The 27,942-nt window shown below is 38.1% G+C and overlaps 1 protein-coding gene, 1 long non-coding RNA gene and 1 other non-coding gene across 3 annotated transcripts; 1 reads left to right on the plus strand and 2 right to left on the minus strand.

Annotated features, from left to right (window-relative positions):
- Positions 1–8,713: 8,713 nt before the first annotated feature.
- On the plus strand, positions 8,714–15,605 carry LOC142040337 (uncharacterized). Its single transcript, XR_012653182.1, has 3 exons — positions 8,714–10,597; positions 13,708–13,802; positions 15,232–15,605. It is a non-coding gene; the product is annotated as an uncharacterized LOC142040337 (long non-coding RNA).
- A 2,266-nt stretch (positions 15,606–17,871) lies between these two features.
- EIF4G2 (eukaryotic translation initiation factor 4 gamma 2) lies at positions 17,872–27,675 on the minus strand. Its single transcript, XM_075048088.1, has 21 exons — positions 27,612–27,675; positions 27,385–27,450; positions 26,819–26,887; positions 26,336–26,438; positions 25,512–25,643; positions 25,352–25,418; positions 25,116–25,267; positions 24,568–24,678; positions 23,882–23,965; positions 23,701–23,799; positions 23,316–23,457; positions 23,070–23,230; positions 22,529–22,642; positions 21,602–21,727; positions 21,258–21,362; positions 20,955–21,170; positions 20,382–20,640; positions 19,946–20,150; positions 19,255–19,466; positions 18,986–19,107; positions 17,872–18,696 (listed from the first exon to the last, which is right to left on the minus strand). The coding sequence occupies exons 7-21, from the start codon at positions 25,197–25,199 to the stop codon at positions 18,631–18,633; spliced, it is 2,106 nt and encodes a 701-aa protein (XP_074904189.1). The 5' UTR covers positions 25,200–25,267; positions 25,352–25,418; positions 25,512–25,643; positions 26,336–26,438; positions 26,819–26,887; positions 27,385–27,450; positions 27,612–27,675; the 3' UTR covers positions 17,872–18,630.
- Positions 22,330–22,487, minus strand: LOC142040667 (small nucleolar RNA SNORD97). The gene has a single exon (XR_012653263.1). It is a non-coding gene; the product is annotated as a small nucleolar RNA SNORD97 (small nucleolar RNA).
- Positions 27,676–27,942: the final 267 nt, after the last annotated feature.

Raw genomic sequence — 27,942 nt, forward strand, 5'->3', positions numbered from 1 at the left:
TGCAAGGTGAAACAAATGGAGCACTGACAGAAATGGCAAGTATGAGAGTAACCAGCTTTTAGCAATAGGAAGGAAAAAGAAAATGTACAGCACTTACTGTGGGATCTTAGAAACTTTTTTCTGCCTCAAATACATCTCTACTATCATAGCCTTCTCTATCATGTTATTAATTGTATCTTGGTAACGAAAGGTCTGAAGGTCTTGGTTTGGTGCTGTATGTAGCAAAATAAATTTTCTGTAGGTAAAAGCTCTAGTTAAAGTGCTGAGTGGGTCTTCAGATGTAACAGCCAGTTGGAGAGAAATATTTTCAGTAAGTACAAAATAAAAGGGGTTTCCATACATCTGTTGTCTGAGGAGTAAGTGCATTTTTTGAGCTTTCCACAGTCAGAAAGGAGGCTTGTAAGAAGAGGTTATGACTTGAAAGGGCTTGAAATGCATGATACAAAAGAGGCCAATCAGCAGGGAAAGAAAGGGGATGGGATGCCTTTGCTTCTCTCTTCCTCTGCTTTTGCTGAGCAAAAGGAAAAAAAAAAAAGAAACAGGAGTCAACTTTTCTTTTTATTTCCCTTTGATTAGGTGGGTTGATGGGAGGATTAAGGTTACATAAAAAGTCACATGTTGCCATAAGTGGAGAGAAAGCTGTCTTTTAGCTTAATTCGTGTTTTCTAATGCTTGTTTTTTGAAAGGGCAGTGGTGGAACAATGTTGCCGTCATTCTCTTGGCAGCATTCCTTGCCTTCTGAAGTAGGTGGTTGGCTTGCAGCTATTAAATTCCTTTATTTATAGCAGTAATTATTCCAGAATAAAATACAGGGAGTTAGAAGTATAATACTGCATTGCTATAGATGTGTTTTATTCCTAGTTTCTATTATGCATCCACTAACAAGTTGCATGACTGTATGAAAAGAGCATTTCCTGTTGAGCCCTGTTGTAGCTTAGCGTTTTGCTTTCCTCACATGTGAGCAAGTCTTCTCTAGAATACAGTAGAAAAGGATTGTGTAGAGTTTGCTGTTAGCAAGCAGTTGGGTTAAAAAAAAAAAAAAAAGTGATCTCATTCCTGAGATTTATAGACTAGGCCCTTCACAGAACAAACACTTCAAATGTAAAAACTCAGCAACTTTTAATTATTTTTTTTATTGTATGGTTTTGGGTTTTTTTTTGTTTGGTTTGGTTTTTTTAAATCCACCTACTCAAGTTTTTCTCTTTCAGAAACTTTTCCAGGCCAGTACTTAGTGGGAAGGAGTAGCTGTCACTGCTGAATAACAAGGCATCTACATCTGCATGTAAATTGATTCATTATCTTTCTAAATGTCCACTTCTGCTAATTTAACTCTGAAAACAACAGTAGTCTATCCACATAGAAGCAAGGTGCAGGAGTATATTTGGGACTGTGCTGCCAAGGAATGCTTTGGACAAGGCAAGACCTATGGTAGGAGCACTACAACTAAAATTATATCAGTTCTTTTTATAAGGAAGGGCCTCTTTCTGGGAATAAGTTGCTTTCCATGTTAAATATTTCACTGTTTAGAGCAATGTTTAGTGTAGCAAGGCCTTTTCCTCCTGCACAGATTTAAACTGTTATATTAGGGGCTGATTAATACTCTTGTCATCTTACATCATAACTTGCAGGATTTCTGAAACAAGTTTCTACCCTACTTTGTTTTGTGCAGTTTCTTTGCTTTTACAGTGTAGTACTCTGATGATCTACCTGTTTGATAGTAGTAGCTAACTTACAGCAAGTCTTAAATTCAGAAGTTATCTGGAAAAATTCCTACAGCTGGAGCAGCAGTCAGCAAGGACAAATTCAGTATTAATATGGGTAACAAGAAAATAAGTTGACAAAATGGATGTGAAAAAGGGGTATGTAACCAAATACTTATTCTTCTCATAACTAGTAGTATTTACCACTCTTCTAATAATAGTCATTTATTATTTAGCTAAACACTGTAGTTGCTCTACAGAAGGGGGTTTGAATTGGAGACAGAATCTGAGGGAATACCAAATATGGGAATACTTGGGAGAGAAATTCAAAGTAAGTATACTGAAAATGTGTAGTATATCTATCTTATCTGTGAATTTCAGTCCACATGCACTCAAACTTTGTGTGCTTTATACTAGAAATACTTGAAACGTCAGGATTTTTAGTCTTGGCAGAACCTATAGAAGGTACAGTTGTATAGTCATGCAGCTTGTAACATCTTTTTTTCCTTCAGTCCATAACTACTAGAGAAGTTAAGAGTGCTCATCATAGTTATGTTCTTCTTTGAATTAAGCTTATTTTATTGTCAGTGATAGACCTGTCCCTCTGGGTTGTTCTCTTCCCTTTTTTAATTTTTCCTTTACACTTAGGCAAAAAATTCTCCTTTCTCTGCAGCCTCCTGGGACTGGCTAAATATTTGACCTGTGAACTATGTCATACTGGCACACTTGATTAAGTTTACCTTTTTCTTATTGCTCCATTTGAAATGGTACATGCTAAAGAGTCCATATTGCTGCTTCTAAATATGTATCATCCTTATCTTATGCATGTCCCTGTATCTGACTGTTTGGAGATGCCCCCAACGTTGTTCTGGTGTTGCCTGAACTCCAGACATGCTGTGTTTGGCTCAATAGCATACACGAGTCTCCTATCTTCCCATCCATCCCTTGTTGATCAAAATACAAATACCCTGCTTTAGCCAAAGAAACAGTTTCTGTTAGCACCTTAGAGTAAGTGTCACATGGTGGTGACCTCAGTGGTATTTTCTGTTGCCTTAAAAGGGCCAAAGCAATGCTCTGGCTCTTCAAACATTTTTGAACCCTTCAGAGTTCTTAGCAGATGAATCTGGTCTCTTGCCTCTCTTTAAGGCTGTGCAAATACCATATGCCAACTGCAACATTGAGGACTGTCATGGGTCCGCTCTGGTTTTTAGGGCTCAGATCACTGTCCTCCTGTCAAAGGTGCAGTTCAGTGGTCACACAATACCTTCAGTGACAGATACAGTCTGAAACGTTCTGGCTTAGACCTATATTCCAATGCATAATTGACTTTCTAATTTAGGTCACAGAGCTAGTAGTAGAAAACTTAATCTTTGCTAGCTGCTTATTCTGTAATACTAGGACAGAGAAGGTTGTAGTTTAAGAAGAATCTCTTGCAATACTATGTTCTCTCTGGCTGTTTCCAGAAATCTGTTCAAAGAAAATTGTCTTTAGAGTCCTCTCACCTTTGCACCTGATGGTTCTGGCTATACAGGCACTGCTAAATCAACAGACTGCTTTAAACAGGACTCTTTCAAGCAGAGGCAAGATATTAATAAATACCAGTCTTGACTTTTCTTGCACTGGTGACAGTTTACTACTGATTTTGAAGATGCATCAGACAATATGCAACATGTCCTCTTCATCCATGTCCACTCATTCAAGATGGATAACTATGTTTTGTTCCAACTTTCAGTACAGTTAGAACTGCTGTAAACTGGCTCTTCTGTCTGTATCTGCTATGCTGTACTAAATTGTCTAGTACATGTCCCGTTCTCACGGGAGTCTATCTAAGCAAAAGGCAACATTCTTTTTTTCTTGGGGGAAGCTGTCCTGGACCAGCTAGAGAGGAAGAATTATTGTCAGCAGCTGTTTTCTAGCACTAAAAAGGAAAGAGGAGTTGTGTCTCATTTGGGTTTGCAGGAGGTAAGCATATTCATGCACAAATTCAATTTGGTGATTTTAGTCAAAATGATCTTGACTTTCCAGGCAGATATATTTTTAACCTCCAGCATACCTATTTCTAAATTTCAGCAAGGACATACTTGTTAAGAATACTTGCACTTAATGGTAGGTACAGACTGCTTGTGGGGCATATTTTTCTGCTTTTGATGATGTCTTAACAGGTATTCAACTTGTTCACTCTCCTGATGACCTACAAGAAGTTGGAATTTGTTTCTCAATATCAGAGCTACTACTTCTGGTCAGATCTTACTTCTTTCAGATTATTATCACTTCGCTGAGTTTCTATTAATGCTCCTTGTAGGTGAAGACTGTGCTGGTTAGACAGTAAAAAGCATTTCCCTGGATGTATACCTGGATGCACTGGGTTTTCTGCCTAGTATTTGTGCAGACTAGTTCCTCTCATCTTCATGCATCTGTTTTGTTTTATGGTCACTGCATCAGGGGAATTAATGTGTACTTGCAGGAGTCTTAACCCATAACTTTTTCTTGGAGTGTTCCTCATTTTTCTTCAGTCTGTAGGCTGTTCATGGTTTGTGCAAGGCAAAAGAGCCTTACAGGCATCAGCTGAGTTACAGATATAAGGTAATTAGGTGTTGCCACCTAAACAAAATTATATTACTGGAAAGGAGAGGGAAGGAAAGAAACAAAAAGAAACGATGTGTCAGATTAGTGCTTAAAATACATATTATTTATGGTCTTGCTACTTAATTACTTAGGTCTCTGTATTTCTAACTTGGATCCTCTATTTTGGCTTTCTTTTGCTCTGCACTCATTTATTGATAATTAATTCCCGAAGAGACACTCGCTTTGCCCATGAGTGTTTTAATTTCCATTGTTTTTAAACAGTGCATGGGAAAGGATATTTTCTTCAGTACATACGCAAGAGCTATTGATCTATCCAACTATAAAACCAGGGAGTGGAAACTGTAACAATACATTAAAAAAAATAGAAAAAAATGTATCACAAAAGACATCAACTAGAGACAGAAAATCATTCACCCTTAAGAACAGCACTCTATGCTTGCAGTTGTAGAGGTGCTTTCTTGTATAAGCAGCAGCATTATCAGTGGAGTTAATGTGCCTTCCTCATGGAAAGTTAAGTTTTAATTGACCACGCGGAGAAAGACACGCCTTGACCACCTCTCTCAACTGCCATGGTATATCTACATCATGGATCTAAGCTGATTTGTCCAGTTCAATCAAATAGTTCTGTGAATCCAAGAAGAAACTAAGGCTCACATCAGCTGGCTGCAATGCAAGCTTGTACATAAGAGAAAGGTTGGTAACACCTAGTATTTACATAGAAATGATTCTTAGTAAAAAAGAATTGCAAATTTTAAGTTGCTCATTGTCTTGGTCTAAATTGCCTGCAAATATTAGCAGTTACCTTCAATTGTACTTTTGCAGAATGTCCTATTTGTTTATTCAGCTGAAGTGATATAGTGTTTCTGTTTGCATACATTTTTGTCTTTGATGTTACTTTTAAGAAATGTGTAAGAACGCGTAGTGGACAAGGAGATGGGCAAAGAGGTGGGCTAACAATTGTATATGAGGAGACCTGCATTTCACATAGGTGTTCTCACTAATACCTCTGCATGGAGAAACAACCACTCAATTCTTTTTACCCCTTTCACAATTTGTGTGATTTGAATAGAATTTAAGCAGCTTTGGGCCAGGATGATTTCTTATGTAGTTGTACAGTACCTAAAATACTGGAACCCAAACTTGTTCAGATTTACAGCTGTTATTTAAAAATCACATTTATTATTAATTTTTATGGTTGTTGTTTCTAATAATAATGCAGTAACATATTTTGCTGAACTATTGTACTCTTTGTAAGCATTTTATTTTCCTATATTTAAGTAGATTATTGAAAGCATGTGTAGTCATTACTGTGGCAAAAAAAATCACTTTACGAAAATAGAATAATACAGATTGGGTCAATGTTTCTCACTCAAATTCTAGATGACTTACCCTTTTTTAGCCATTAACTCACAACAGGAGAATACAGGCTCCTGTAATTCATGTCAGACCCTTTTCGTCTGCTCTGCAAGGTCCTTGGAGCATGAATTGTATCTTACTTGATTATAAAATGGCAAGCATTGTTGCTTGATTAATAATAGGATACTATTTACAACATGTACAACAGCCTCTTTCTCCTTCAGGGTAGAAAGACTAGTGAAAATGATCTGGTTTTGTTTTTGAATGATTTAAAAGAGAAGAATATAAACACATAATTTTACTATTAGAAAGGTTGAAGTCCTGGCCAAGAGTATGAGTTGCAAATAAATTAGGTCTAGAATTGTCTTACGGACTTAAACCTTTATTGCTAATAGTTAATCTTCATTGTTGATCTCCATGTGGAAGAGCTAGGTTTTGGGCCAGGCATGCCTTGATTCAATTCCTGTCTTACGTAAACTGCTACAAAGCTGCTTTGCTTTTAGAGTACTTTCTGTAGGCAGTTAATCAGTATCTTCTGGAAAGCTTCAGCATAGGCTGTGGTCATAGTTGCACAATTATTGAGGTTGCCAAATAATCACATGCATTGATTTTGTTTGTGGAAACTTCCCATGAAGATTTGTTAAAAACAAAGCCAAACAAACAAAAACCCCACACATACAGATAAAACCCCACAAACCAATCATTGGGGGTGAGGTGGGGGATGGGTTGCAGAACCAAAAACCCACAAAAAACCTCCAAATCCCAGATGAGTATAAGTGAGCAGCTTGTAAATCACTGGAAGACTGACAGCTAACTTACCCTAACAGAATTATCATGCTGTAGTTAGCTTTTCTAGTGTAGAGGGAAAAGAGAAGATACTTTCCTGGTGCCTGAAGCATACTAAGACTTACCTGGTGCCTCTGGTATTGGCACCTGTAGTGCCCTGAATCACTTCAGAGGTAGCCAGTACAAAGGGTTCCAGTCATGCCTGCGTAACCCTTGTTCCCTCACAGCAGGGGACGCGACAGACATGTTTCAGCTTAGATGTTTCTTTCAGGATTTTTTGAAGAAGCTACCCAACTAAACAACTGTCTAGGAAATTTCTTCTCAGTATGTGAGTTGTGCTTGAGGCTGGGTTATAGAAATGTTCATCTCATCTTTTGGACCTCTTGTAGCTGAGGCTGAAGCTATATGCTTCCCAGCAGAAAGCAGACCTGTGCTTCGTACTTAGGGGAGATGTCTGGCTATAGTAGAGGCAGAGAAATCCTGGGCAGAAACTTACAACTGGGAGCAGCAATTTCAAGAGAAAAAGGAGGCAGCTGTGCCTGAGACAGTTTAAAAGAAGAAAACTTTGAGCTGAACAAAGAGGTGTAGACTTCCCATCAAGAATACTTTACTTTCAAACAACTCGTAGATCCTGACATAAATTCTGTTATGTCAATTATCCAGAAAAGCTTCCCTAGACAAACCTACAAGCTCACAGATGATATCATAATCAGTGAATCAGAGCTGCATTAGATGCAGTCTAGTGAATGTATCTCCCTAGACTTAAGGGCTTATCCTAATATTTAGTATCCCTCCCCTGCCTTCCAATTTGATTTAGTTTAACATCTAATTGTAATTTTTTTTGCTGTGAACTCACTGGTCAACTGTCTTATGCTGTTAATTGCTACAAATGCAAACATCACTTCTCTTAATAGTTAGGAGTATGAATTTTTATTATTTCTTTTCAAGAATTAGTAAATGTGATACGACTAAAATGAGCTAGTGTTATAACTGTTGGGGTATAAAAGAAAAGGTACAGCAAGGCTGGTTATTCCAGAGCCAATAAATTTATTTTTCTCAAAGCAGAAATCCTTCAGATTTGCATCTATCTGATGGGGATGACAATTTTGATCAACATGTGGAATATACTTTCTTGTAAATGCTCTAAGTAGCTCATAGGTTATATATTTAACCAAAAAAAAACCCCTAACCAACAAAATTCAACACTGTAAGCAGGATTCAACTGCAGTTTTTCTTTTGAGGGGGCAGCGGGAAGAGGTTAGAGGAAGACATGCACTGGTTAAGCTTCTTCCCTTTCATGTAAACCGGTGTGCACACTGCCTTGAGAGGCAGAGTGCCATAGCCTGTGCTAGTAAATATGGTAAATCCACACTTAATCTTTGGAATTATGTTTAGAAACTTGTTACTTGGCAATTTTTATTTTTTTTTTTAACAAAAGCAGTCATTAACAGTAATTTGACAACTCAGTTGCTACTATATAACTTCATATTAACCTATGAAGTTTAGAGATGTAAAAGGGAATGCTATTGTCACTTTAGTTAAAGGAATTACAGCCACAATTAGTGTCAAGTGGAAAAGAATTATTTTGAAAGCAAGTTGGAGTTGCACAGAATAACCATTGAAAAAAATTATTTTAGAGAACAGTCACATAGAGCATGAAAAGAATAAGTTAAAAATCCAGCTGAGAAAATCAAGGGAGGACAATTCTAAATTTAAAAGAAAAGTAAGCTTCTTAATTAAAAGGTATCAGTAGATACCTAGTGATTTCTGTCAGATTACAAGACTTCTTTTCCTACTGTCTGCTTCACAGGAGTTGCTTTTGATTAACACAGTTTTACCTGAGAGAAAGAGAGCATCAAGCTTCTGTATTCACTATTGCCAGCTCATTTGATCCTGATTCTTGTTTTACCCAGTGCTTTCTCTAAACCTCACCTGCAAGAATAATAAAAACTAACACTCTGGTGGTGGGGTTGTTTTTTTGTTGGTTGGTTGGTTGGTTTGGTTGTGGGTTTTTTGTTTGGTTGTTTGGGGTTTTTAAGTGTTTAGTCCTTGTGGTTGCAGTGAAAAGTTTGAATGTCTGAAGTCATACAAAACTGGAAAAGCAAATAAAAATGAACCAGTATTTACTATGTGCCTCTATTTCTAATTTGAACCTTCTGGATTTAGGTTTTGATGGACCCATCTCATGTTTTTGAATGGTTAGGATTGAAAATGAGAGAGGAGGAGGGACATAACACATATACAGGGTGATGCATGGAGAAGTATGCATGGATTTCTTTCTCTTTATGGTGATTCTGAATTTTGTAATAATTGTCTCCCTTGGCCTCACGGAGAACACTCTCAAAGATACAGGGCTGCAGCAGCTGAAGAGGCTGTAGAGAAAGCAAGCTGGGGGGGGTGAAGTGAGGCTGGAAGGCAGAAACACTTACTTGAATAGGGGAAAGAATGCAGGCTATAGATGTGGAAATACAGTGTTTTGGAGAAACTCCTGAAGTCTTCAGAAGAAGAAAAATCAAGAAGGATAAACAAAAAGACAAAATAAATCTGTATATAAGATTGATGATTCAATAAAATGAGCATTTGAAAGGAGATATTTAAAAATATTAATTTTAGAGACCTTGTGAGACATTATGGTCAAGATTTTCTTTATGTGTAGCGCTATTTTTATTTTTCTCATGTAGAAGTATGTATTTCCTGCATCATGTCTCATTTTTTTCTTACAGGTCGCATATCCAAATTTAAAATGCTAATTAAATGGGTTACTCTAAGTGCTGTATAGAGAAAATTCCCATGTTGATTTCTAAGTTTCTTTCCCAAAGACAAGTCAATCTAAGACTGTGATCAGAAAAAAGAAATTTAGGGTTGGATCAATCAGATTCCTAAATTTTCCTCTACCAACAAAAGTGAGACAAGAGTCAGTGACTAAAAGTTGAAGATAACTTCATTTAAACAGGAAATAAGGTGTATATTTTTAATAATGAAATTAATTGAAAACTGATGGAGATTGCCAAAGTATGAAAGTCTCAGTGTTGCTAGCTACTCCCCAGAGTGGGGCTTAGATTTTCCAGGGCACAAACTTTAAAACAAATTATAACTTCTGTATATTAGGCAAATGGACCAACTCAAATTGTTTGAACTTCTAGCGATTCTAGAAATCTAGGCATTTGTATTTCTAGAACACTGCTAGGAACAGGAGGTTCAGCTGGTTCCACCAATACAGTTTGAAACTGGGTTTTGATGTATATTCTTCCCCACTATGTTCTCGCATTTTATTTTGTCCTATTGAAACACAATAAATGCATTTTTAAAAACTTAGTCTTGATGAACCAAGAGGGGCCAGTTGCTGCTAATGCTTTTCAGGGACAGTTGTGGTCTGCCTTCAGCAGGTGTCAGAACGTGGATGTGCCTAATCATGGCAGAGCACTGGGACACCACACAACTTGTGTACAGTGCAGTTAGGTCTTAACATGGGATTATGGCAAACTTTATTTCAGTGTTATATGGCCAGGTGATTCACATGAATTTCATTTATCTTCAGACATCTAAAAATTAGCAGTCTAGACACCTTGTACAGGCCTATGGAGGCCCATGGACTGGCATCCCCAGAGGGCAAATCCTCCTATCCTAAGATAATTATCTAAGGTAGGTGGAATGAATCACTTTTGAGGAACCTGTTTCTGTTTGTTGCCTAAGGAGCGTATAGATGTCTAGACACTCAACATTTGGGTAGTTAAATTTAAGTAAGAGGAATCCCACCCAGCAAAACAGTAGCTCAGACATTATCTTTGTTATTTGTTTGAATTGGTTTCCAATTTTAGATGCAATTTACCCCTCTCCTTTCCCCCAAGAACAATCTGGTAGGATCAAGTTTATGTGAGCTTGGATCGCACTCTGAAACTTAAAGGGAGATTTCCAAGAACAGGCTTGTTATACAGTCGGTACCCATCTACCAGTTCCCTTCATATTTTGGCTTTTATGAGATTTTTTTTTTGTTGTTACATTTAGGATTTTTTCCAAATTGTATTTTAGGTCTGCTATTTCAGCAAATGTCAACAGGAAGCTCTTTCTCAGTGTCAGCTAAACTTAAGAATTGGTTTTTGTGCATCTGTGAAAGTATCTAGCAAATTAGCATCTGAAAAAATCAAGATGGAACTCTCAGAAGTTTTGTGGTAAGTACACATAGACAGTACAGCGTGTAACTTACCCAAATTTATTAGCATTGCAGGGAGTGGGGGACTCTGAGTGTATGTACTGGTATCACAGAGGTCTCAGGTGGACGTATGTTAAGATTTAGCTGTTTTAGTGCATGCACTAAGTTCTATAGAAAGCCTATGCTTATTCTAGTGTTTTCATGATGTAGTGTCTTACTTCTCAGCTGCTGGTTATGTATTTTACTGCACAGAGAGGTGGATTACCAGTATTCAACTAAAATCTTTTTTATTAATGTTCCTTACTTAAACATGAAATCCAAAGCTCATATGATGTCAGAAATAACAGTATTACCTGAATTTATATTGTTTGACCAAGGAGCAGTCCGTTTATAAAAGCAAGAAGGAAAGGAAGTGTTTGAATCAATGAAATTTCCTCTTACACATCAGATTGAGTGTGGAGAGTTTTTTAGGAGAGTATGTGAAATACTAAATGATTTGCATGTTGGCCCACTTCCTGAATTAAGTTCTTTTTGAGTCCTTCATAATGATTACTATGGACTTTGCACTGGCAAGAATTCAGCAAGGAGAGCTGATTGATTGATAGAATAACATATTCTTTAAGATGGCTTATACTAGCAATGTATTTTATAAGAGATATTCCAGCCACTGGACTGCTACAAACAGTATACTCCTGCTGATTTCAGTGGGCTGCCACAGGTTTAACCTATTGAAGATATGTGCCAAAATGCAGCTAGAGGTGGGTTTTTTTGGCTTTTATTGCATTATGATCCATACCAACATTGTAAATATACTGAGCCATTTATCGAATTGAATTTATGAATGGCCTTCCATCATATCCAAATACTTCATGGTCTTGAAAGTTAAGAGTTCGTACTGTTATTACCTCAATTCTCTAGCTGGAAAACTATGGGAAATTGCAGGTCACCGTGGAAATATTCACTGGAGCAGGACACGAAAACCAATGTATTGATCTAGTGAGTAATCCGTTATCTCCCTATTCCTCAAAGTAGTGCAGTACACCTACCCTAGCTCTCATTACTTTGTCATGCTTTGCACTTCCTCCAAGGCTGGCCAGGGCTCTAAAACAACTTGCTTTGTTTGAAAATTGAGACAGTCTTGCACTTCTCAGATTGGCTCACTGCGCTACATGTTTTGAGAATATTTAAGGTTAAAGTGTCAGCTGTACCCAAGTACAGTTCGTGTTGTTTTCTTGTGTCAATACTGGAAAGGGGGATTAGTATTAATACTTCTACTGTTCATCAGAATCTGAGATACTAAACTCAGCAAGTAATGTAAGCTTAAAATAACTTAAGTGAATGGCATTTGTGTAAGTGGAACAAAAGAAATACAAATAAGTGGGGATATCTCTCTCAAATATGTATATAATGTACATATAGAAAATATATATATATGTGTGTGTATATATACTTATAGAAAAAAACAAGGCCTTAAATGCTTCCCCTGCTTTACGCATCTGGCTTGGAAGGAATGCAGAGATGGCCCAATGCGCATGCTTGGCACTTTGTGCGTTACTTTGCTGGGGAGAGCAACTGTTTTCTAAAGGAGCAGCTGTGAACTGATTCTCCAGATTTCTTTGTATGATGTCACCTTATCGCTGAATCATAATGGCAGTATAGTATCACAGCAATCTGCCAAATTCCTTTCCTCAGAATGTAAATTCCCAACACAAAAGTGTACTAGACTTTGGCTTTATAGTTTGACTAATGTATAGGAAAAATGTTAAGAGACCAATTCCAATTAAATATTTTTTCAAGTAGCTGATCATACCCTTGGGTCCCAGAACTGATGCAGATCAGTACTTGCCCTGGCAAACAGCAGAAATGAAGCAAGGCTCTAACACCATGAACTCTAACTTTGGTGTAATTTAGTATTATTTTGAATATTTAATTCAAATCTGCAAGATTCTTCTCTGAAGAAGGTCAGTCATTCAGTATTGTAAAGGGATTAAATCTTCAATTGTCTATGAAGTGTGAAAGAAAATGCAATCATTCCTTAAACGGTTAAACAAAATCACCTTAGAAATACAAATCAAACTTTCACCCATATTTAGATTTTAATTAACGTTTTAGCTAACTCACCCTTCATTTCTCAAATTTCACTTCGTCCCACCAAAAAGAAAAACATCTATTTTGTAACAGAACAAATTCTATAAACTCTTCATCCTCCACATACTTTATCAAACCAGTTAAAGATCCCTTTGCCTTTTACAATCTTAAGTGTTTTGCATAGCTGCTTAGATAATAAAATTCTGGGAATACTTCACAAATCAGAAAGCCTTCAGGCACTCTCACTAACATAAACAAAAACTAGCTGTAAGTTTTACATTGCTATTAACTTCAAAATATTTGAAAATAAAACCCCCACTCAGATGGTTGCTTTCTTCACTCCAGCCATGTATTTAAGCCAAGTCAACTCTGTTGTCATGGCTGCTTAGTAAACTCATTAAAAATAACATTTCACTAGGCTCCAACTACCAGCTGTATGGAATCTGTTAGAGGAATGGATGTGGGCTCCCTAAAATGAATCCAGATGAGCCTATATCACTTCAATATCACCACATTAAAAGCCACACCATTCAAGGACCTCTTTCTACCCCAGAATCTTATTCAGTCCCTGAACCTCAGAGGTAAAGGCCTGATTTTGTTCCAGAGACTTCTCGGTCATTTGGAAGTGAAGCTTATTCTGCACTACCTGGATAAGAGTGGATCCAGGGAAATACGGTAACTGGTTTGTATCTTAGTAGAGAGCAAAGTTTTCATGCAATTTTTGAAGCAATAGCAAGCTTTGTTTGGAGGTCTTGTCTTGGTTGTTCTGGAAGCAGATGCATAGGAACTCTGCAGGTATCTCAAAGCCATATTGATATAGTCTCTTTTAAATTACTAATCCTGTTAAACCCTAATATTTTCAAGTATAGATGTACTGTACAATTCTTTTTTTTTCTTTCCTGTTACAGTGAGCAGCTTAAATCTCAGCTGCATAGCTATTTCTATTTTGAAGATACAACATATGAGTAACTATACCAATTTATATATGTGCCTATAAGCATACTTTGCCCCCCTAAACTGAGACCTTATCTGCCTGTACAGGCAAGACAACTGCTGAATACTTCTGGTCTCGGCCAACATAATTCAAGATAAAAAGCAGCAACGATAAAGTTGGAAGATACGGCAATTTTTATGAGGTGAGAGGAAAAAGCAGCTTCACCAAAGTGCATTTGATCATGGAGTACTCTATGTGACATCCTGACACATTCTGCCACATTCCAATTACCATTTTCCATATTCATTCAAATCATAATTGTATGATGTCACTGGCTTCAAAGCTGGTTTGTATTCAATGCAACTACTTAAGCAACTCTTCAAAATTAACATATTGGTCTCAAACAGTGAGAATATTAAAAAAATACTTGAGCCCAGACCCTGTTTTAACCACAGCATACACTCACTCCTCAGCAATTCTGTATTATTACAACATAACATGGCATGTATCACCACCCTCCTTTTCCTCTATAGCCTGCTCCCTCCTTCCAGGAGGGTGCAAAGCATTTATTGCTGCTTTATTCTCTCCCAAACACACCCCGTTATCACCCTTGCTTCCCTAGTTCAGCACAGTACTGTGTCCTACCCACCCCTTCAGCTGTTAACATTGGCCAGACAAGGCATCAGTTGCAGGGAACTCTCTTTTAACAGCCCTGCATTAGTTCCCCACCCTAAAGGGAGTGAGGTGGAATGGGGGCATACACAGGGAGTTGCACTGTTGTTATTCATCAAAGTATCAACCTCTTCACGATTTATTCTAGGTTAAGGGAATACTTGTGACATTGCTGCTGCCACATACTCTAAACCCTCTGCACACAAGACGAGAGCACGCCAATATACTTGTTTGCCACTGTTAAGGCCTTAGCTGAGCAGCATTTAAGTAAGCACAGCAGCAAGCAACAGTTCATATATGTAGGTTTCTCCAGGTACATGCAACAGTAAGCTCTCCCCTTCACTTTACTGCACCAGCTATCTAGTAAATGATTTGAGAATAAGCATGAACTGGCAATAAACCCATTTTTTGTCAGTCACTGCAGCTGCTAGCCTGGATTGCAACATAAACTATGATAATTCATGTTTCCAGATGCATTCTAAAAATTTACAGTAACTATTCTTCAAGACTATGCTGGAATTATCTAATCATTTGGATTTATTCACTGCTCTGGAAAAAAAACAACTTGAAATCCAAACCACATTCAGGTGGAACCTTCCATCTGCTAAAAAAGCAGGTCAGTAAAGTCACACTCACAAAAATGTTGTTCTGTACCCAATCTCCTCTCCCCACCCCCCATAAGGCTTCTTCCTGCAATTTTCCCTGAGAAAAAAAATGCCTGTGCAGAGTTACAAAGATGTTTTGACTTCTGGGAACTTTTATCAGAACACTTTCCTGATCTATCCAAATTTAATGCACCAGGGACAACTGCAGCATGAGAAAGAGATCTAGTCTTCTACTGGTATAAACAGTGACAATAAACAGCAGTCCAACTATTACACTTAGAATTTCTTGGAAAAAAGGTGAGAATTCGTGATCACTGGTCATTTTCAATAACCAGCCTGTAACTTCTTTTGTAGGAACCTTTAAATCTGATATGGACTGACTCATTTAAATGGACATGCTTTCCAACACTTCACTGCCAAGTACACCAGGCAACTTTGACACATGGAAGTGAAGTTTCCTGAATGGTAACCACAACCTAGTACAACATTTCAGAAGATAAACTTCATAACTGGTATGAAACATCTTTTAATATGCATTTTTTCCCAATCCTCCTGTAAGCATAGTTATATTATACCTAACAAAGTAATACTAATAAAAGCCGTTATCATTCATCAGTTATATTGGTTTAATTTTGACTGTGACTTTACTATTTGAGTACGCTCTATTTACATTTGAAGTACAACGCAACTCATAGTTAGAAGCCACACAAAAGTCAGACCAACTGAACACCCACCCCCTTTTCCAGATTGACTTAAGTCACAAGCACTGCAATAGAGCACTAAAAACTGTAGTGAAGATCAGGTTAAGATCCTCCCTTTCCTATCTATGGAAATGCCATTTTGATGTAGACATTGCAGTTCTAAGAGCCATTTTTATATCTGTTTCAAACCAGATCTGTTCATGCTAACTGCATGTAAATTTTGCAAGTGACTCATCATGGAGAATAATTCTACAGTTCAGTAGTATTTTCTACTACATAGGTTCTAGTCCACATTTTTGGTCATTCTTCTATCCTACAGGAGTTTTCTATAAGAGCTCCTACCTCGGTGCCTAGTTACAAACAAGCCAAGCAGCAAAGCCTCCATGCACAAGTACGTAAGATCATAGTAATTGCATTTAGACTGGGCAAGAATACAAGGCTTAATTATGCTCTTCAAACCATCTACAGCTGCCAGCTTAACCCTCTCCAAAACTTCAGAAAAGGTTAGTTGCAGGTTCTGGTTCTATTCTCCTGAAGTTTTGACTAGGAATTGTTTTACTTGCACCTCCTTCTACTATTGCCTTTTTACCTCACCTCTGCAGGAAGTTTAGTTGGAGCTACTGGTTAGGACTGTTCTTTCACAAATTGCGGTTCCTCCCTATCTTCAGCTTTGCAGCATATGGGAATGAAGTGCATTGTTTATCTGGTGACCTATAACTGAAGTACACAAAAAGTAGTATTCTGGTGGCATGCAGCACTAAACTGATCAGCTGCAACAGCAAAGTTTAATCCCATTATTGAAACAATGCTAAATTTCACTACACTGCATCTTACTACACTCAAAGTAAAACTGCAGTTCTGAAAAAGAATTTGGAATTAATTAGGAGTAAATGAACCTTTAAACTATACTTATGTTCTTCTACCCCAGTCAAAGGTATTGAACTGCAGAACCTTAGTGAGTATAAAGGACATCCACTTGAGAAGCATCTTTGTCTACCCAAGAATGGACATGAAGTGAAGGGTAAAGCCTGCAGCCCCTGTAGATTTAACATCAGCTGTATTACTCTACAGCTAGGAAATACTTTCATAAATTGAAGATAGCTCTGCATCATGACTGGGAGGAACAATATATCATAAAGAACTTTTTTGGAGAGCCCACGATGTCACTGCTTGCCATTGTTACGCAGACATTGCAGCTACATCAAAAGCAGCCAGCTCCCAACCTCAAGCCACCTAAGTGTAGTTAGTGCTTTCCTTTCCCTCTTAATTGAACTAGTCCACAGAAATACCCTGCTCTCCCATTTACTGCTAGATACACATTTCTGAAACACAGAGATGGTTGTTTCGGTGTCATGAAATTGTTAGCAATTCAAGAAGTTAAAATAACCTTTGTGAATGTCATTTGGTTTACAGAATCACAGCACCTTGATTTACTGAGCTACACATTGTACAGCAAGTTGCTGAGGCATGTGAAGAAACTCACTGAAGCAAATCTAACAAGTGTACAAGAGGCCACTACTTGTAACTGTAGGTTAGGAAGCCTGCCTTTCACAGCAGACTGCCAGCAAGAACAGGAGAACCAGACCCACTGCCCCAGTCATAGCACTTCAAAAAACATAAATGCAAACTATCCCTCTCCTCAAAGCAAACCCTTTATCATATCTAGTTTTCTCATGCTCCACTTTTTCATTTCCCACAATGCAGAAGACAGTATGCAGTCTAAAGCACTTCCATCACTGGCAAAACCAAGTTTTAGTCAAGGAGACACTACTGTTTTGCCATTACGAATATATCACTTTCCAACTGTCAGTGAGGAAAAAAATTCCACTGGGGACAAGGTTCTAGGAAGTTAAGAATTTTGAGTATTTAATAGATGACATTTCAAGCCTGTACAATGCAACATCATTAAACTCTTTTGTGTTTGGGTTTTTTTGCCAATTTGATTTGAGAAACAAGCAGCTAATAATCAGTGCCGCTTAATTAAAACGCATGCATGTGACCCTGGGGCAAGTTCAAAGCATTAGGAAGTTAAAAAGCACATACTCACTGCTAAAGCATGTATTGGACCACAATGCAAACACCTACCATTTCTTCAAAAATTCTTAATTTTCCTCCTGTCACAGCAAGTATGTAGTGTCTAATTTTATCTGTGACCTTATTTAGAATTCATTTGCTTGTTAAGACAATTATGAAAAGAATCTTAAGATGGTCCCAGTCTAAGTCAACTCCCACTGAGGTTTCCTTCCATAACTAGTTGTCAAAGCTCTTCTACTGGGAGACATTCAGAAACAAGTCAAGTATCACAATGTTTATTGATAGATACAAGTATATAAAATCAGGGCATGAACATGTCTTGATAAATTAAGTAGACTTAATTTCAGTACTATAATAGAGGGACCAATTCAAATTTCTCACCATGTCATGTTTCACACCCACAAAAACCTCTTCCAAAGGGCATTAAACCATCTCTTCAGCTGATCAGTTTTTGTGCAAGTAAACTGTTTCTTTTTAAAAGACTTGTGCACTTGCCCAGGCTCAAGGATATTAAAACCTAGCACATAAAGCCCATTACTAGAGGTAGAAATACAGGCAATATACTATTACGGCAACAACCATCGATTACAGTTAAGGATTCTCTGTAACAACCAAATGGATAATCAAATATTGCAACAACTCAAGTATTACACTGAGCAAAGTGCATTTCTACAGTATTCAGTGTTGCTATTCAGTTTTCTAACTTAAAAACAGCCTATGATAACTGGCAGCAAAGAAGACCCTTGCAACAGACTGCTTCTGCTCGAGAACTTATGATGTAATTATTGCATGCTGCTAATACACTGTTATCTAAACATTAAAGATACTCTAAAATATTTTTATTGTAGACTATTAAGACATACTACAAAAACCTTTTGCAGAGGATATCCTATTGACATACTTCTGCTTTAAATATTGTGAAACATTACAGCGGAATGAATTTTCGCAGTGGTTAGGTCAAATGCAGTTACATCATAGCAACAGTATGTTTGCACAATTTAAGGCTTTGGCTGGTTCTTTAGTCAGCTTCTTCTTCAGATTCTTCTTCTTCAGCAGTTTCCAGCCAGGTTAGCCACTGGTTTACCTGCAGTTACATAAAATTGGTGTAAGGGAGCAGGTATTATTTCCCCGCTATGTACTTCCACAGAATGCTACTTCCCCCCCCCACTCATTTTAAAAATCTTTCAGCTACACTTTGCACTAAATGTAGGTCCCTAGTCAAGATCAGTTCATCCTGCCTCACTTCTTCCTAGTGAAATACTCCATGAAGTTTCTAGACATTAACAGGTCTTCAACACAGTCTGAAAGTGTTCTCAAACACTCCAGTGCACCAAAGATCACAAAAGGCAAGTGTCTAATGTTAGCAAATTTACCTGGAATAAAGCTTTGCCTTTCCCTGGAAACTCTTGAGTAATATCTTCTTTCCATGCCAAAAAGGCTTCTTCTTCAATGATCTCCATGTCATAGAAATGAACAAAGAAGCGCAGTAACATGCCTACAAAAGTAAATTTAAGCTTCGTTAGCTTCATAAACTTCTGAACAGCTTGACTCTAAGAAACATAGTGACAAGCCTGAAAGCCACATACAGACAGAAGCAAGTAGACACAAGTTAAGTTTTGGCTAAAGATCTTGATGCACATACCTTTTGGAAAGTTATTGTTGTAGCAGTGCACCTGGAGTGCATATAAAGCACTCACTTGCAGATCAACATGGTCATGGAGAAACTTCTGCATTACTGGCTTGAAGGAAAGAAGCAGTTGTTTTTCCTGCTCTAGCTGCTCTTTAGATGGAGCAGATGAAGAATCCGATTCGTCACTAGGTGGGTTTACTTCACTAGAAATATACTGCAAGAAACTGGACAAAAGAAAAAAAAGCTAAGTTCTGTAAACTAAGATACAACAGCTGGATTTCGTGGTCTAAACAGTTAAGATAAGTACTCCTGAGTTCAGTTTACTAGCTATTGCTAAAAATACCCTCCTGCTTCTATCAGCAGTTAGGTGCATGCATAGTGAATTAATATTGTGGTTGACCGTGCACCACAAAAATCAGTTTTGCTTCTGTTATGGCTCTGAAACATTTTAGAAAAAGAATACACAGGTCTAGACTTCTTCCCAAGGAAAGGCAACACTGGACACTCATGCAAGCCTGGAGACTTGCTTTTCTTCTCAAATACAATGTGTGTTTAAACACAGGGGATGTTTGCTCAGAACAATTTATCTCCCCATGTACTCTATCTTTTTCTGCACAGAGAACACATCAGCCTTTACATGGTTAATGACTTACTGGTAGCTTAACAAAACATGGGCCTAAACTACATCAAGATAGCATCTCACCTGGTCATCAATATATTCACAAATCCCTTATCTACATGAAGTTTGGGTGAAATGTTATCTTTAATCCACTTATAGATGGCTTGAGGGGATGGATCCGATTTTATTTGCTTTAGCAGTTCCTTCTCCAGTTTCAGAAGTGGGAACAAGAAGCTAAGCCCCTTCCCTTCTAAGATCTCCAGCATGCGGTCCTTGTTCTGGTCAATTTCTGACAAGTAAATAAGAAAGACACACTTGAGTGCTGGTGCTAACCAAAAGCTATCATCAATGGTTCATGGGTCTAACCACCTCTTAAGAAACACCATTCTTAAGAATCATGACAGTTGATTGTATCAAAATAACCCTGTATGTTATTTTACTTTGGTGAAAAAAACTAGAGGAAAAAACATTTTGCATACACCAATAAGAGGTGTCATAGGAGCTATTTGGTAACTCTTACCTGGTAGCATTTTCTGCATATTCACTTTGCTTTGTTGGAACAATTCTGTTAGCCATTCACGATCTTGTAACTTAGCTAACTGTTGAAGGCAAAGCAGGAAGAGAGGGAAATGGGTGCCGCTTTCCAGTGGTTGAGCCAGTTCGGAAATGCTCACCAGTTCTGAAATAATGGCACGGGCTGCAAACTGTGCTAAGTAGGATTTCACCAATGGGATGTCCACCTCCAGTTTTGGGCACTGGTCCAATACATTCAGGAATGCCTAAGGAACAGTGAACACACAAGTTGAAATTCTGAAGTAGTTTTGTTCCTGTGCACAGTAATACTCCTACTACATAGGAACATCATTTTTCTTTTTTGCATTTAACCAGTTGCCAGAAGGTTCCCCCTTTCTAGTTCATGAATCCTGTACCTACACTTCTTCCTTTCATCACTTCTTATGCCCGTTAGAGGTTCATACGTTATTTTTACCTCCTCAGATCAGCAGCATTTGAAAAGTTTGCACACTGCCTTTACACAAGCTAACACCATCAACAGCCAAACAAAAAGGACTGTGAGCCTAGCGGATTCCAGTACCTGCATGAAGTTGTCACTTGTGGCTATTCCCTCCTGCTTAAGCAAGCTGATCAAAGTACTTGCTTTCTCCTTGTCTTCATCTGATCTATCTAGGGATTGAATGATTACTTTGCTCAACATCTCAGGAATGAAGTGTTTTGGAGCTCTCATTTCTCTCACAGTATTGACAGCATCATTAGCATTTCCATTGTTCAGATACTCAGTCACAACAGCTTCCTAGAGGAAAAAAGTATAGTTAAACATTCATTTTTGAAGAGCATAATCAAGGCTTCAAGAAGCACTACTACTACATACTTAACTTACAGTTTGTTTAAGTAGCTCTTCTTTAGAAGGAGGTGGTTTCTTGGTGGTCTTTGCAGGCTTTTCTTGTATAAGTGGTGGATTTGTTTTAAGACCAAGTTGAGGAGGCTGTAAAAGATATCAGAATTTGTTTCTTTGCAGTACATCTACCTACATTTACATCAAGTTTAAGAACACTAAATATGTACAACGGCAGATCAAAGTCAAATTAGGTTTTCATACATTCTTATCTCCTGCTCTGTGCCATTAGAATTCTCTCTCCCTTCCCATACTAGAAACTTGTCTAAGCTTTCCATGCATGAAGAAATCAAGTATAACCAACAATATACAGTAGTTTTCATATTTACCTGTCCCAAAGGTGGTGTCTGAGTGCGTGGTGGTTGAGCACTGGGAGGAATCATAGTTATCTGGGGCTGAAGCTTTGGCACTTGGTTTTTATTCATTAGAAAAGACTGAGCAGGTCTCAGGCTAATCTGTAAGCAGATAAGTCAGAAAAAACTCGAACTGTTTCAAGTATTCTGACCAAGAATACATAGCCATGGACTCACACCAACTGATCCCACTGAAGCATGATTTTTCCATTTCTACAATGTTAACACTCAAATACAGATTAAGCCACGTTACTGAAATTCCCCCAAAAGCACAACTTGATGAATCACAACCTGCTGCAAGTTACTGGTATTTAGTTCCATTGGTATCAAGATCTGGAATCGCTCCTTTTAGATGCAGTATGTTAGAGACCCAAGAAGACACTTAGTGAGTTTGCTGATGTATTTTACAGCCAAGATAGAAGTCTACCAATTGCTCAGAAATCAAGATACAAGTCTGGTTAACACTCAAAATAACAATGCAGTTCACTTTGCTTTTGACATTTTGCCTATTTGCCAGTTCTAAAAAAAAAGAAAAAAATCTAAAAAAAAATAGATTTAGCCTGGTCCAGCACTTCAGGGTTTCTAAAGTTCAGGATTTTCTCAAGTTTTAATTAAATGTATTGTTATCAATATGATGCATGGGAACTGATGTCAGAGTAGTGTTCTTGGGGAGGTGTGGGGCAAGGAAGGGACACCCCAAGAAATTGCCCTCATATCTCAGTCTTGCTCATAGGACGCTGGATACCCTAAGGAAAGTGAGGGGTAAGGTGAAAGAGGAAGGGACAAAGAAGGAGGAGGAGAAGGAGAAAGAGTTCCAGCATTAGTCCTCATAATAACGCGTCTTGCTATAATCATTGGGCAATATTTAGAATAGGCTTTAAGTAATGTAGGCATGTAATGTACCTCATCTGCATTAAGCTGTCCTTTCTTAGAAAACCGAGGTGGCATATCCTTCGACTGTCCTTGTTGCTGGGATAAGAGTCCCTGATTCTGGTTATGGTAGAGCTGGCTTTGCCCCTATTTCAGAAAGGGAGATATAGAGAAAGAAGTGCAGATGATGGAGTGGTGTACATCATATGGTAAGTAGTACCAGAGGGACCAGAGGAACAAAGATTCTATTTGCCAGGAAGGGAGAAAGAAGGAGCAGGGGTGGTGGGAGAGTAGCATCTATCCCTAAAAACAGGGCTATCTTTTAAATAAAACACACCATTCTGACCCACCAAAGCCACATGCACCTTTTCTTGCAGTAAAAAGTGTATTCCTTGCATCTCTTGCACAATTTAAAAAATGGTTTAGAATTTTTGCATCAGCTGAGCATCAGTTCTTATCAGAATCAAATCTGAGGAAGTCTTTCAACATAAGCAGACTATAATCCATAACATACGCATCTGTAGAAGAGCTTCTAAACAAGCTGAGGTCACCCTGTGAACAGCATCTTCCTTACCTGACTTTTCAGAAAAGATTTGCCTAGTTCTCCAAACTGGGATTGAGCAGAAGGCATGAGGTGACCCCCATGGCCATTGAAAAGTTGGTTTGAACGATGGCGTCCCATGGTGGGTGAAAATCTATCCTGAATAACCCCTGGACCAGTACCAATTCCGCTACCTGTATTAAGGAGACAAAAGACATTTTCAGTTCTTCAATACAGTACAACTGCAGTCATCCCATCAGCCTTGCAGTTTCAGTGTACCTGGCATTTGTCCAAACATATCAGCAAGCCCTCCGAGTGGGTCCCTGTCAAGTTTCATCCTGGGTGGCATAAAGGGTCCCTCCAGAAAGAAGTCACTTCTCATCCCTTGAGACATAGGAGCAGGAATAAAAACTCCCAGATCCTTTGAAACAGGAATTGTAATTTTGGTCAGTTGGGAATAATAACCTCTGATAAAGTCAAGTTTTTAGCCCTGAACTATAAAAGTCCAACTGATTTTAATCCTTAATCCCTTACTGTCACACTCTGCTGTGAGAACTATTCATTAGTGCACAGCATGAGTTTTGTGACATGTAGTAAGCAGCATAAGGATTCACTTTAATACTTAAGCAAAAGCCAAGTACAAGCCTTCACATGCGACACTTACTTTTACTGCATCTTGACGGATTTGATTGATAGTCTTTGGTCCATTGTCAAGAAAAGCTTTGCGAGGAACCCAGTTGTGTTCTCTCAACTCCACAGTATCCTTAGAACATAATGAATTATTAGGAAAGGGTTCAAGAGAACTTTGCAAGAAAAGGATGCAGTAAGCCATTTTATCATCATACCTGCAGCAGGAAACGAATCCTTGCTGGCAATTCCTTACTTGACATCAAGGAGCGCATACGGGCAAAGTACTGATCCATTAAGGACTGGGGGAACAGAAGCGATGTTACAAGTGAGGGCTAACTCTATCCATGTCAAATATTTTCAGGAGACGCGATAACATTCAAGACATCTAAGATCAAGTAATAAAACAGAATGCCCTTTCCTGCCATCTCAATCTTCTTGACAGCAGTAGAGCTTAAGGAAAGCTAACACATCAAGACATCTCATCTGAATCAAAGATGAAAACCTGCCAAAAATTCTCATTACTATGACACCATTTCAAGTTTACATTCACAACTCACAAGTCAAGGTCCAAAATACATCTGTCAGATCACCTAGTTGTGTTCAGATTAGAGTTCCTCACCACATCCTTTCAAGGCAGCATTTAGAGAACCAACATTCTCACTTCTATGACTTGCTCATGACCCTAACTGCATTCTGGGAAGACATTTAAACCCATTTCAAAGATGGGCTCTTTTTGCTATCAAGAGATTTGATGCAGGCGCAATTGTTTGCACTCTTGCTTTCCACAAGTCAGACCTCAGTTTTGTACTTACGAATAGAACATTGGATATAGAAGGTTCGAGCAGTTAAAGTCTTAGCCATAGTTTAACTAGTTTAATGACTGCAGTGGGTATGCACATACCTTGGCTTTTGCATGGTCTAATCTAGGTCCCACTGTCCTCATTATCTGACAGAGGCACTCCAAATCCTCCCCCATATCTTTGAGTTGGACTCTCTTCTTCTTTTCCAAAAGCTGAAATATTAGAGGTGAATTAGCTCTTTCAACATATTATAAATGATGATTTACAGTAAGAGATAACTTTGTACACACACACATGCAGAAACATTTCATCCTGTTCTGACGACAAATGGACTTGAAAATTAGTTTAAGAATTGCTAATTGAAGTACTTACTACATGAATTGTATGTACTTTGAAGTACCTGCAGTACTTCTGTCTAGGCCAAACTACACCTTCACTTGGAGACAATTCCCATGGATTTGAACAACGCCAATTTTACTTTTTAATCACACCAAGACTGTTTATTTCAAACAGCAGGGGGTAGATAATTGACAGGAAACATTTTTGTGGTATTTTATGCTCCAAGATTCCCAAATCTACATGAACATTTACATTTTTTAGTTTAGAAGTCTTATTTTGCTCTTAGCCCCCAACCAATCTGAATACTCACTGTTTTGATGCACTTATGAAGGATAGATTCATGAATAAGATCAAGCTTGCCAAGTTCTCCAATGAATTTGATGTTCCCCAGCATCTTGATCTTGGCAATGGCTCTCTGTTCCTCCTCCTCGGGGAGGAGGGGACCATCATGCTTATCATAGACTAGAAAACAAAGAAGCCTGTTTAACACGGCTGTGGAAAAAAGAAGGTAAATAAAATCTCTATTAAAGTGGTTTTAAAGCTTACTATCAACATTTCTGGTTCGGTTTTCAAATTCATCTTGAAGTTTAGATATTAGGAGGCGTCTGAATGTCTAAGAAGAGAGAACAAAGAAAATAATTACGCTGGTCAGTGCAACTGTATGTGCTAGGGAAATTTATCATTCCAGATTGAGGGATATACTCACTGTGCTTTGCTTCTGTCCTGGATGACTCTCTGCTGATGGGCCATCAAAGTTGGGTGCATCTTCTGCCAGTCGCAGACATAGTTGAGCATACAGTGAGCTATACTTGGGCTCTTCAAGGGCTTTGTCTACGATCTAAATAAATTTATTTTGAGTAAGGTAGCATGTAGCAGGATGAAAAAGTTATTAGTAAAGTGAGTTGCAAGACACACAATGGAATATTACCACTCTGTATGATCTAGAACATCTATTTTTTGCTATTTCAAACATACAGAAATAATGGATTTTGTTTTAACACTAGTCTTACTGCTGAAGCAAAGGAAAAAAGCTACTCTATGCTACCAAAGAGCTTCTATAATCCTTAGCCAACAGACAGGACAAATTTGAAGTTTATCATCAGAACACCAAAGTTAGTATTGCCAATCTAATCTCAGATTAAACAAAGTGACATGATAGTGAAACCCAGTATACGAAGAGGTCACCTGTGGTAGCATTTCCAAGACCATTAGGCTTGTTTGTCAGGAAAACAGGAAAAGGAAGAGGGGGGCCAGGAAAGTAAAGATTGCTAACTAGCATGTTAGACTATTAAAAAAAATCCCCAGTAACCTTTAGTAATTCTTGAGACTTCTAAAACAGAAAGCTAAAGCATTAGGTCTACTTCCTCCTCAGTATGTCCTTTTTACACAAAAAGCTGGAATGCTATTTTTGTATGTTTGGATTATCAAACACCACATTAGCCATGCTACTTCTGTATCCCATCAAAAACAGACAACCTCTATTTTCAACATGCAAGAAAACTATAGTTAAAAGAAATGCAGCCATCTTACCAGCAGTATGACCCCTTTTAGGATGAGCTTAGATTCTACACCCACATTGAGGAGCTCAAGGCATAGCTTGTCAAACTTTTCAGGAGTAAGCTTATTTAGTATGCTAAAGAGAAAAAAACAAAATAAAAATCCAGATTACAAATATTGTAAACATGCTACAAGTAATTTAAGAAGTAAACTTGGGTCTAAAGTCTATTAAACAAAAACTGAGAATTGCACTTTCCATTCAACTATTCTTCTGGTAGAGCTTTAGAATGTAAAAAGTATTATTGAAAAGACTAATTCTCTCATGAGAATTATTTCTGAAGTGTTTGCTGCTGATGGCCTATCAGTTTCTGCCTCCTTCCCTCCCGAAGATATCCCTACCCTGGCTCCCCCCCCCACAACTCAAGACCCACATATCTTCCTTTCCTCCAACCCATTTATTAGATACATATTGCTGAAGAAAACAGTAAGGGAAAAAAAAACTCACAAAGAACTTACCCTCTTACTTTCCTGAAGATTGCATCATGTCGTTCTTTGTCATTTGCGGAGTCGTCATCTCGTCTAGTGCTTCGTGAAGGAATCCATTTCTGAGCGTTTTGCCCTGGGGTTTTCCCCAGGAACTCGCTATAAAAATTTTAAGAATATGCTTGTTAAACAAACAATTTCAGGAACTGACCTTTTAACCATTCAGTATTACCTTACTTAAGCTAATTCTGTTACTAGCTTTGGTAAGAGCAGGCACTCGCCCCTACCAACACTGCAATATCTGATGCACAGTAAAGTATTCACTCAACAGTAATAAGAATTAAAAAAAGACACCCAAGAAAACCCTCTGAACTTTAAATGAAATGCATGAAGAAGTCTGTGCACCTTGTATTACTCATGACACACACTTTCAACAAATTATATGCTATCTTGCCACAGACCGGAGAACATTAACATATCATGAACTCAGTAAGTATTCCTTGTACAACTTCAAGAATACTCTACTTTCAACTCAGTATTCACCATCAAGCATTCGCTGCCTTTGATATCATGCCAAATTGAATAGCAAGATGACATACCTGTTGCTGGCAGTCTTGGGATAGTGCTGAGGTGCACCCCTACCACCTCCTCCGCCTGAAGAAGCACTGTTAAAAACAAGCACGTAATCTTGTTTAAGTTACAAATCCCAATGCTTACAGTTACACATCAGTTTTGGTATAAACATAAGACAAATTTAAGTTCTCCTCAAAGGACAGTTTCCACTGCCAAGTGTTCATCAAACAAACATAAAAAAAAGCACTGGTACCTGAAACGAGAAGCACCCCCTTCTGCAATCGCACTCTCCACTTTGGCGGCTTGACAACGAAGAATCTTCAAAAGAATAAAATTAAATTGACGGGGTGGGGAAAAACAAAACCTAGAAAGACAAATCAAGCATTCATATTATAGTTGTTTTACTAGCAGCCATAGTATCTAACTTACAAGAAAAGTACAAACATTTGTTAGAGAAGGGGAACCCTCAAACACTAAACTTCATAAAAGGTAAGAAACTCTTACTTATGCAATACTGGGGATACTCATAGAAAGGCCAATTTCATTATTATTGCCATGTTTTCCAACGGGGGTGAGGAAGGAGG

This window comes from Buteo buteo, chromosome 16, assembly GCF_964188355.1.
Source record: "Buteo buteo chromosome 16, bButBut1.hap1.1, whole genome shotgun sequence".
In the NCBI taxonomy this organism is placed as follows: Eukaryota; Metazoa; Chordata; class Aves; order Accipitriformes; family Accipitridae; genus Buteo; species Buteo buteo.

Excerpts from the sequence above, each read along its gene's own strand:
- EIF4G2 (XM_075048088.1), bottom strand. The coding sequence starts at position 25,199 with ATGCTGGGGAACATCAAATTCATTGGAGAACTTGGCAAGCTTGATCTT. Across the intron at positions 22,643-23,069 it reads AATCTTTTCTGAAAAGTCAG|GGGCAAAGCCAGCTCTACCA; the intron begins GTAAGGAAGATG and ends TTTCTGAAATAG. Across the intron at positions 21,363-21,601 it reads AGACACCACCTTTGGGACAG|CCTCCTCAACTTGGTCTTAA; the intron begins GTAAATATGAAA and ends TATCTTTTACAG.